Source organism: Penaeus monodon, chromosome 7 (genome assembly GCF_015228065.2).
Source record: "Penaeus monodon isolate SGIC_2016 chromosome 7, NSTDA_Pmon_1, whole genome shotgun sequence".
In the NCBI taxonomy this organism is placed as follows: Eukaryota; Metazoa; Arthropoda; class Malacostraca; order Decapoda; family Penaeidae; genus Penaeus; species Penaeus monodon.
In genome coordinates, this window is record NC_051392.1 from 44,751,164 (window position 1) to 44,763,663 (window position 12,500).

Genomic DNA, 12,500 nt, shown 5'->3' on the forward strand with positions numbered 1-12,500 from the left:
GAGTGGAAATGTGTCATCATGGAAAAATTAGGCAAAGGGGCAGGTTTACAGGAACATGTACTCCTGAGATATTGTTGCCCTCCTTGACCTGTGGCGCATTATGTGTTATGAAAAATTTAATTTTTATAAAAGTAAAATAATATATAGTTACTTAATGTTATTGCTTAATAAAAAGTCTTGATATCAGGACTTGTGTTTTGTAGAATGAGGTTGGTGATCAGAATAGGCTGCATCAAGCAGTGCCATGACTTGTGTGATTTGCACTCTGGCAATGGTCAATGAAGGACTGTATAGAATATGGCAACATAGAGCTTGGTGTGTTAATTGATGTTGAATTACAAGGAAGGTCAACAAACTTTATTTTTCCAGAGTGTATGTAGTGTAGATTTGTCTTATCCTAACATGAAATGTGGAGGCTTTTGTAACCTTAGCTATATAGATCTGTGGACTTCGATAAAATGATTTTGAACTTAGACCTTAACATGCCATCGTGGAAAAATTTGGTTGAGGGCCGGGATAATAGGAATTGCTGTCATGCGAATTACAGCTAATGATTGGGGTGATTGCTTCAGGGAAGATGCAATATCCATTCTCAGGATCCTATTCCTGCCTGCCAGGATCAGCAGGACAGGTTATATTTATGGCTTTCATTGTATTATTGTTCATTGAGATTTGCCACTGAAGGAATAAAGACCAAGCTTTATGAGTACATTATTTTATTGTTGAGTATATATTGTAATTTTTTTAAAATTATCATTTATGCTTTATCGGAATAGAACATTATGAAGCAGTGCCATGGCTTCTGCAATACAGAAAAGACCATCGTACTCCGCATATATTCAACAAGATAGAACAGTAAATTGCCAAGATGGTCAGGAAGCTCATATTTTGCCAGAATATATAGGATGAAGTTAACTTGCCCTTGCTAGAGCACAAATACAAAGGCTACAGTTTACTATCAATATTTTTTAATACCTTTATGGCAATTACCATATTTTTTCTGTACATGTTTAGAAGAGGTCCAAAGTGACATTAAAAATTGACATTTTTCTCAGTTATTTTTGCTGTGTTCAATCCAAATCCTCTTAAACTAAGATTTGTGATGGATGACCTATAATCTGAAGTTGAACACAATAGTAGTGCATCATCAAGTGACTGTAGTGGTTCCTTTGAACCCCTTTAAAAGCTCACACCACCACTCATTCTGTAGAGATTGAGATTAGACTAGATTCTTATTAGATGATAAATCACTCACTAGTGATAAAGAAAGGTGTGCATTTTATGAATGATCATGCAGATCTCTGTTCCTACAAGATCATAATATATTTTTTGACAGATTTAAGAACTGTCCCATAAACAGTCTTTGACTCCAAGATTGGTGCACAATTTGTCTATGATTTTGTCCTAGTTAAAATTTGCTAATGGCTCACATTGTTGCCACATTCCAAAATTTATACTGTTAACAGGAATTAGAATTTATATTTAGTATGTGATGGTAATAATCAAATGTGATAATGAAGTCCTATGAATTTTACAATAAATTTTGCTTAGATTTTATATGTAGGCATTGCATGCTCTAGATTTATCATTATGTGAGTTGTGAAGGTGTGTATCATTATTAATATTTCTTTAAAAGCAAACTTTAGTAAACAGAAGAAACCATATAACATTCAATAATAAGATCAAGAGGAGCCTACAAGTTTTTATCATTACTGTTATATACATTCTCATAAGGATAGTTCAAAAATAGTTCTTACACATGTGGAAAATCTCCAGAACTGTGTTAAACTGACCAAGGCATAGACAAAATTAGGGAGTTGACATTTTTGCCTGATAGATGTTTTGTGAATACTGCCCTAGTAGTAATTATGCCAGTTATGCAACCCATTTAAAATTAGTACAGGCACTGTCAGTTGTGGTTTTGTGTTATTAATTTTGTTTCCACATAGATGGCTCAACAGTTGCTTAGTCATCAAGGAGTCAGTTACTAGGCTTGCCAGTTCTCCCCTGTGTACTCTTACTCCCATTCCCTGTTTACCCAGTTTTATGTCAATAGAATTTAGAGGAATATATCACTTCCAGGGTGCTATAGCTAAGACCTCCTTCTAGTGGAACATAACTACTTTGATCTGTAAATAGGCTGAGTTATTAACGTAGTGAAAACAAATCAGTGGTTTCCGTGTAAGGTAAATACATTGATATTTTCTCTATATTTTGAAGTGAGACAATGGAAAGCACATATTTGATCTACATATAGTTAAGAATAGAATATTATAATGTTGTTTTGCCCACTTTAACTCAATCCCAACAGCCATGGCATTTATGTACATGTCATGTACTGTGAGTTTACTTTATTAACTAGTTTTACACACAGATGGCTACACTTGTACTAAGTCACTAGTGAGCCAGTTATAAGTACTGCCTTTCTTGCCTGTTTACCCTTTTCCTTGATTTACGAAATTTTTTAAATCTTATTTTGCTGTTACTAATGTTTATAACATTATAGTAATTATAATGTTTATAATAAAGATAACACCATTGCTATTCATAGCATTAGTAAAAAATATGTTTTTCCCACCAATTCAAAATCTACTAATTGACTCCTTTGTGGCTAAGTACTAGCAGAACTATCTATGTGCAGAGACATTTCACAAAAAATTAAAAATGACCACAGCATTTTCGCCGGTGGCATGTGGTTAAGCTGCTTTTGAATAAAGTTATTCATCAAAAGATAAGAAGATGAACTCTGGAAATTTGTAAATGGGAAGTGGATTAAAACTTCATTTGTCATAAATCACAGAACTTCTTTTAGGTAGTGATTTGTTATGATGAAAAGGATAAGTTTCGTACATGTAACAAGGGCAATGGAAGAAAACCTACACCACTAGAGTAATCATAACTTCATGGAAACAATCATTAGGCTATTAGTTTCTTCCTGGACAATTGTTTTATATTTATTCTATTGATATCATAATCATAGATGCTTACTGACATGGGCTTAGTGGCTCATGGCAAGAGTAGATGCCATTTTATATACAAGTTGAAAAAGAATAAGGGGAGACTCCTACCTTTCAGCACCATGATCATAACCATTGTGTGCATATTTATAAGGCAGGGTAGGCACAACTGAAATAAATGTTTTAAAAGTGATCTTAGTCAGTTGCTATCAGAGAAAAAAAAACAGATTATAATCAAATTCATTTTGAGTTGATAAAGATAAGATCAAGAATATTTTAGAATATCTTATACATTACTTTGTGTACTGTCACTATCCTGCTTATTATGAAGTGTGACATGTACTTAACCTCTTTTCAGAATAACTAGGTAAAAAGAAAGCATCAGTACTAATTTATGATGAAATACATCAACGTTATCTTGTCTTCATTTTGAAATATGTATACGGTATCAGCAAAATTAAATATCTGTTTATTTTATCTTCTTTTCATATATTTTTAAAACTTACCTCTCAGAGGGAGGGTCAGCCACAAATAAGTTTCATTTATTTATTTGCTTAATTTTCTCCCTGTGATACCATCCACTGGTTGTATTTTTTGTAGAAAAATATGAAAAACATTGCATAACTATTTCAATCTAATACAAAAAGGATATTGTCTAATTTTTACAATTATCTTTTTTGGAAAGAATGTGCTCTTCTTGCAGCTCATGCTCTGACCTATCTGTATGTTCCTCTATCAGTCCCACATATCCTACTATCCTGCCCTTGCTTTACTGTAGGCCATACCCTTGCTCTTCCTTTCTTGTCTTCTCTCCCCCCCCCCCCCCCATCCTGTTGGACATCCTTGTGAAATCTCCCACCTTTTCATTTGGCAACTTGTTCTCTTTCCTCAAACACACAGGTGCCCTCTGTTTGATGTAATCACCCTTTGTCTTTAACCCTTCCCCTTTTACTAATCTCTCCTGCCCCATACCATCCCCCCCTTATATATATATATATATATATATATATATATATATATATATATATATATATATATATATATATATATATATATATGCTTGTATATAAGGCTGCGATGGCCGAATGGTTAGAGTATCAGACTCAAGACTGTCACGACGGCAATCTGAGTTCGAGGGTTCGAGTCACTTGCCGGCGCGTTGTTCCATTGGGCAAGGAACTTCACCTCGATTGCCTACCTAGCCACTGGGTGGCCAAGCCAGCCCAAGTCAGTGCAGGTCCCAAGCCCGGATAAAATACTGAGAATGATTACCTATAAAAGGTAACACCGGCACTCTCTGTGGAAAGGAACTAGGGACCCTACCACGTACTCACTCCAAGAGCATCACAACATGAAAAAACTAAGTATCATGCTGTGACCATGGCGGCTCAGACATGAACCTACCGTTAAAAGAAGATGCTTGTATATATGTATGTATATGTATATATATATGCTTGTATATATGTATGTATATGTATATATATATGCTTGTATATATGTATGTATATGTATATATATATGCTTGTATATATGTATGTATATGTATATATATATGCTTGTATATATGTATGGATATATGTATGTATATGTATATATATACATATATATTTGTATGTATATGTATATATATACATGTATATTTGTATGTATATGTATATATACATGTATATATGTATGTATATGTATATATATATATATATATATATATGTATATGTATATATATACATGTATGTATATGTATATATACATGTATGTATGTATATATGTATATGTATATATACATGTATGTATGTATGTATATGTATATATACATGTATGTATATATGTATATGTATATATACATGTATGTATGTATATGTATATATACATGTATGTATGTATGTATGTATATGTATATATACATGTATGTATGTATGTATGTATATGTATATATACATGTATGTATGTATATATATGTATGTATGTATATATATATGTATGTACATACACATATACATATATATTTATATATATATATATATATATATATATATATATATATATATATATATATATATATATATATATAACCACCATGCTACCTTATAATGCTGTATGACCATTTAACTCTATCACATTTTGTTCTAATAATGAACCAATTTTTACCCTTTTTGCCACAAAACTTTACCATAGTGCTGTATGACCTTTGATGAGTAACATATTCATTATTTAAACCGTTAACCATTCTTCTAACAGAATTATTTAAAAAAGGTGTGGACACTGGATAGTATCAAAGGCAACATGATTTGAAGTTTTGTCACTATTCATAGTGTGTTTGTTTATTTATTTATTTAGTATGATATGGAAGTTATGCTGTCCAATAGGTAGGCTAGATATTTTCAAGAACCCATTTCAAAACTCAGAGGATATGAAACATTTTATATATGTATACATTCATAATGGAAACTAACTATATATACAGATATACATAAATACATGTGCATACACACACACACACACACACACACACACACACACACACACACACACACACACACACACACACACACACACACACACACACACACACATACATACATACATATATATATATATATATATATATATATATATATATAAATATATATATATATATATATATACATACATATATACATATATACATATATACATATATACATATATACATATATACATATATACATATATACATATATATATATATATATATATATATATATATACATATACATACACACAAGTAAAAAAAAATAACATAATTTTCTATCAGTTTTTCTGTTTGTCTATATCTGTCTGTCTTTGCCCAAATATTTGTCTGTGTGATACTATTCTTTTAGAATTCATTGAGTGCTTCACGCCTACATTAAGATTATTTGATTGGCAGTGGGTCACATGTTCAAATGGTTAGTCAGGACTGTAAACTGCCAAATTATACACTTTTGCCAAACTGCTGCCTCAATGTATTACATGAATCTTATAGAATACATTTATAGCTGTTTGGTTTCTATAAAAAGAAAGAGAAAAAATGTGTACTTGTACTTTCGTTCTCTCTCTCTCTCTCTCTCTCTCTCTCTCTCTCTCTCTCTCTCTCTCTCTCTCTCTCTCTCTCTCTCTTTTCTTCTTCTTCTTCTTCTTCTTCTTCTTCAAAGTTACCACTTTCTGTATTGGTTTTACTGATTCTTGTAAGTGTTCAAAGTAAAGACAGTCTATGCCAAGTAGAAAGACACAGGTCACTGACACTGTGCTGAGGCAATGGTGCCAAGTACCTCAGTGCTTCAGGCTTCACCCAAATGCTTTAGCGTTAGTTTAGTATTAAGGAAGTAGACCATTATTTTACACACGCATGTGCACACATGCTTGCACGCACACGCAAACATGCTTGCACACACATGCACACATGCTTGCACACACACGCACACATGCTTGCACACCCACGCACACACCCACACAACACAACACAACACACGCACACACCCACACAACACAACACAACACAACGCAACACAACACAACACACACACACCACACACACACACCACACCCACCCCACACCCACCCCACACCACACACACACACACACACACCCACAACACACACACAACACACAACACACACTCCCACACACACACAACACACCCACCCAAACACACCACAACACACACACCCACACACAACACCACACACCCACCACACACAACAAAACCCACACACACACAACACACACCACACCACACACACAACACACCCCCACACACAACACAAACACACAACACCCAACACACAACACCCCACACCACAACACCCCCCCCACAACAACCCCCCCACACACAACACCCCACACACACAAACACACACACACACTCTCATTACAAAACACACCCCACACACAACACCACACTAAGTGCAAAGCTTACATACAAAATATATCACATACTATACCCCTCGCTATTAACACATATTCACACATCTTTATAAACTTAAACATTTTTACAATCAAATACCAAACAAAATTATGTTCAGATATTAGTGCAAGTTTGGTTGTAATAAAAAGATTAATATATAAATATGCTGCATTTATTTTAGTGTTATAATGTATTTCACTGTTATTTCAGATATCTTACTTAATCTTTTTAGGGAGACAATTTAATAATGTTTTACCATGTCTAAGATTTTGATTCCATCACTGAGGGGAAATTACTGTTATCACAATTTCATGTGGAAACATTTGCGTGATACGAAAACTTGAAGATGAAAAGAAACTGTTCTTATTTAGTGTTTAATGTCATGTCACTAGTGTTGAGTAATTCTTATTTGTTATTCTTGGAATAGATTTGCCCAAAGGATATGATTTGGACAAAACAAAAAGGCTATCATGCTAAATAGTAGGTTCAATGATTTGTAATGTCACCCTTGAGTCAGCTACATAATAGTGACTATCATTTGGTTGTGATAGGCTGATAGAGCTACTTAGGAATGATAAAAGAAAATGTATTCTTATAGCTTCAGTTTTATATGAACATTTCATTCTGATTTGCTTCCTTATTATAATTTCTTATTTTGCTTTAGGATATATCTTGGTGGGAATAGTTTGTCCCCCCAAGTTTGATCATGGCTGATGCTTGGAAGGGGATTGAAACAAGAAAGGCTATCACTGCTAAAGTAGGAGGAGTCTCGGAATGGCAGTGCCTTGGCACCAAACTTGGGGGAGGTAAACTAATGCCAGACTGGATACTTGCATATGTTGCAGTGTATGCAGTGATATAATATTAATTCTGCCTTTCAGGAACTGCAGGACCTGGGGCGGGACCCACCAGCACAATGCTCAGCAGGTCCAGTAGGAGACGACCTCTTTCACTGGCAAGCCACAATCATGGGCCCAACAGATAGTCCATTCCAGGGAGGGGTATTTTTCTTAAACATCCATTTTCCTACTGACTACCCTTTCAAACCTCCAAAAGTAAGTTTTATTATTTAATTTTAATTTTCCCTCAAGTTATAATGTTTTAGACAGTAAATGCTACAAAAGAGAATGACTCTTACAATGTATTTTTGTGAAATTTATTTGTTTTAGTCTTAAATGCCAAAGAGGAGTTTGTTTCAATACCATTTATAATACTGGATACAGTAGGACAGAATCATTCATAATGACTTTATTTTTCCTTCCTTTCTTTCTTTTTCTTTTTCTTTGTATAGAAAAATGTTTGAAAATTAAGTCTTCATAAATCAGATTTATATTTTTAGGATCCCTGTGAGGTCATAACTTCAGTCTTTGACAGAAAGACTTAATGCACTGCTTTAGTCACATTTATCAAGGGTTTTGAAATAATCAGTTAAGATATTCTTGACCATGTTGACAGAAATGTTTCCTCAAAAAGTACAATAAGTAGTAGTTGAGAAATATGTTTCTAGATTTATTAATAAAAAAAATATTTCTATTTCTCATGATTATATCTGATATTATAAATCCTTAAATTTGTTGATATGTACCCATTAACCCATTGCCGACGGGTGGCATGTACGTACATGCCATGGTATGGCGGGACCATCTGCCGGGGGCACGTACGCACATGCCATAGAGTATGCATGGACATGCCATGAGTTTTTTTTTTTTGTTACAATCACGGCAAAAGATGATTTTTTTGCCAGTGAAAGTGTGATTAAGTCGGTTCTAACACTTTCTCATTTTTACCATGCAACAAACAAAAAAAATGCAACAAACCGACAATTTCAGCTCCATGATGCCACACACTGCTTATTTTATTCAGACTATAGACCGAATAATGATCAACTATGGAGTCTATATAACAACAAAAATGCCCTTCAGTCTCGATTTATCAGGAAGTTTGGCAAGTAGAGACTGTAAAAAATAATGAAAATTGAAAATACAACATATCTTCGTAGTATTACGAAGAAACGGCATGGGATGCTGGTATTTGGCATGAGTGGTCGCGCATGCTCGGGCGACGATATAAGCCCCCGGCAGCGAGGCCCAGGCCACTATGAATGCTACCCGTCAATTATGGGTTAAATACCCAATAGATATGGGTGCTTTTTGCGCACATCTGGACCAAAATCTAAGCATGGGGCTTTCTTGAATAGACTTTCCTGGGTGTCTGTGGCTTGTAGGCCAAGCCCATGCAAACACTTGTGTGGTATCTGGAGTCCTTTCCTCCCTTTTGTAATGTTATTATGTTTTTCTGCATAAGGATTTTTTTTTCCTACAAGGTCTTTGTCATTTGATGTACTGTATCAAGATGGTAATACTTTTCCATACTTTTCCATGCACATACTTCATCTTATCTATAGGTAATCTATAAGTCTGCAGTAATAATAAAAATAAATAACATTGTTTTTTTTTTTTTTTTTTTTTTTTTTTTTTTTTTTTTTTTTTTTTTTTTTTTTTTTTTTTTTTTCTGTAACACCCTACACTGCTGGTCAGGGTGGGCAGGAATAGGATCCTGAGTATGGAAATAGCATCCTCTCTGGAGCCAGTGCTCTTCCAGCCATGGCTAACAGATGGTACATTCCACCCTCATTTTCCAATATAAATCATGCAAGAATCCCTATCTAAATACCTACAGAGTCTAATCTTTCCCTAGAGCTTTGTGACTCATAACGAGTCATTTCTGTCACCTTGAGCCCTCAGCCAAATTTTTTCATGACATGATGGTCAAAGCACTCAGATCTATTGGGTTAAAGAGTTTTATTATCAGTTATATTGTTATTTGATCAATCAAGTGTAGGTTAAAAACAATTATCATAAGGTCTGAGGTTCAGAAACTTTGAAATTATGTTCTGTTCTTGGAAGTGAACCTCTAGATTCGTATATGTTTTATTTGTACCTTTACCTGTCTACTGCATGTAACTTCTGGCAACTGCTAGTTGGGTTCATAAAAAGATTAAGTCACTTATATTTCATTTACTTCAATCTATAATTTTCATTTAGATCTTAGTTAACCTTTTTGTTATCAATCTTATGAAGTAACTAATTTATATTTTATTTTAATAACTGTGATCCTCCCTTTAATATTTTTTGATAAATTGTTATTTCTAGTCATAAAACGATTTCTCCATTTTATTTTTAGGAACTCATTTTTGATGTTTGATTATCTTCAGCTTCAAAAGATCAGACCAGAGTAGTTTTCTTCTTTCTTAATATATTTTTGTATGGCAAATGTTTTGATCCTCTTTTTTTGTGTGTGTGTGTGTGTGCGTGTGCGCGTGCGTGTGCGTGTGCGCGTGCGTGTGCGTGTGCGTGTGCGTGTGCGTGTGTGTGTGTGTGTGTGTGTGTGTGTGTGTGTAAAACTATTCTGGAAAAATTAAAATTATAGGATGATGTTACTTCTGACAACATTAAGGCGTGACAGTAAACTATTTTTGTCACTATGGCAATTTGCCAATGTTAGACATAACCATGTTCTAGTATAGTAGAAGTGAACTGCAGGTGCATATATGTTTCAAAATTATTCCAGTCAAACATGCACTTGCTCTCTCTCTCTCTCTCTCTCTCTCTCTCTCTCTCTCTCTCTCTCTCTCTCTCTCTCTCTCTCTCTCTCTCTCTCTCTCTCTCTCTCTCCCTCCCTCCCTCCCTCCCTCTCTCTCTCTCTCCCCTCTCTCTCTCTCTCCCCCCCTCCCTACACACACACACACACACACACACACACACACACACACACACACACACACACACACACACACACACACCTCTCTCTCTCTCTCTCTCTCTCTCTCTCTCTCTCTCTCTCTCTCTCTCTCTCTCTCTCTCTCTCTCATGGCATTTGAGACACATTTCCTCTCTCCCCTCTCTACCTTCTCCTCCATCTTCCTCCTCTCTCCCCCTCCCCACCTTTTCTGTTCATGTCAGTAGTTTTCAGTTTAATGCATTTGAGATGTATTCTATCTAATTTGATATATGCTTCTGTGTATTGGAAAGGGTTTCTGGACAGTTTTTGTGTGCCATCAAGTTGCAGTACAATGCATGTATTCAAGTAACTCAATATATATACCACTAGATTCTCACTCTCTATCTCTCTTTCAGGTTGCTTTCACAACTCGCATATACCATCCAAACATAAACAGTAATGGTTCAATATGCTTAGACATTCTTAGAACCCAATGGAGTCCAGCTTTAACAATATCCAAAGGTAAGTATTATTATTATAAGTTATGGCATGATATTTTATAAAGTAATATTTACTTACTGACACAGGGCAGTTTGTCTCATTAGCATATGTTTTTATTTTCTCTCTGGATGAAATATTTGAAATTGTTATGATTGCAGAATATATGTTTATGAATTCTATGTATGATAGCAGGTAGTAATGCTTTTTCTTTTTTTCAATTTTCAGTTCTCCTCTCAATTTGTTCACTCCTCACGGATCCAAATCCAGATGACCCATTGGTGCCAGAGATTGCAAGGCAGTACAAGACAGATAGGGAAAAGTATAACAAGTTGGCACAAGAATGGACACACAAGTATGCACAGTGATCACAGGTGGCCTAGTAGCAGAGCGCTCCTTCATCCCTTCTGACCCACCACGATTGTCTGTATCTTGGTACCTTCTCCTGACTGCCACTGTGGATGACTTCTCCTCTGCTTCATCAAGACTGCAGATTATGATTTGTCTCTCCCTGTTCCCTCTTGTCCCACCAACGTTCACTCATATGCTGCTGCCTGGTGGATTGCCTGTAACTGATATTCATCACTGTACTGTGGCCACACTGAATCAGTCATGGCATTTTACTCCACTGTTTTTGAAACTTATTTAAAGGCATTCAGTTTGGGCTTAAAAGAAGCTAGTCCCATTGTGGAGAACCATTGTCATGATAGGCATAATTTATAATTTTGTAACATTAATTTTATTATCATCATCATCATTATGACTGAAATGAAGAACTATCACTATTGCTTTTGAATTTCATGTGGATGCAAACAAAAGCAAATTGCCTTGTGTGCTTTTTAGAAGACATTATACAAGAACAATTGCCTTGGATATTTCTTTGTTCTTAGGGTATTTTTGTTTTGTTGTCGAGCTATGATTTTTTTTTTTATAAATATTATGGTGGGGAAATTAAGGTTTAAGAGAGATTAGCCTTCAGAAGTATATTGCTAGTGCATCACTTACATCCTACATTGCCACTGTTACACAGTTATTAAATAGTGTGTGTGCATCTCAAGGTCAGATCTTCTGGTTCAATCTTTCTCTTTATGATGGAGGCTTTGTATATGGTCAGTTCTCTTTTGCAGTGTGCAACATTTTCCCCTTTTCTTCCTCTTCCCCTTAATATCAATATTTGTAACAGAGACCCACCATCTACAGACTTCTTAATCTCAACAATTTAGGCACATATGATTTTTTTTCTTTTCTTTTCTTTCTGTGTTCCATGTGTTGAAAAAAAGAGAAACTGGAAGATAGGCTATCTATAATAAAAAAAAACTCAAGATGTAACTTGTTAGGATATTATTTGATATTTAAAACTTAAACTCTGTTTCAGTTATCCTCCCTTAGGTTATAGATTAT

The 12,500-nt window shown here is 34.8% G+C and overlaps 1 protein-coding gene across 1 annotated transcript in view; it reads left to right on the top strand.

Moving 5' to 3' along the window:
* LOC119575370 (ubiquitin-conjugating enzyme E2-17 kDa-like) overlaps positions 1-12,500 on the top strand; it is a 14,903-nt gene that overhangs the window by 2,266 nt on the left and 137 nt on the right. The window contains exons 2-4 of the mRNA XM_037922941.1: positions 7,763-7,936; positions 11,018-11,123; positions 11,328-12,500. The exon at positions 11,328-12,500 is cut by the window's right edge and continues 137 nt beyond it. Of these exons, the coding sequence (XP_037778869.1) occupies positions 7,763-7,936; positions 11,018-11,123; positions 11,328-11,467 (420 nt within the window). The 3' untranslated portion in view covers positions 11,468-12,500. The remainder of the gene's footprint in view (positions 1-7,762; positions 7,937-11,017; positions 11,124-11,327) is intronic.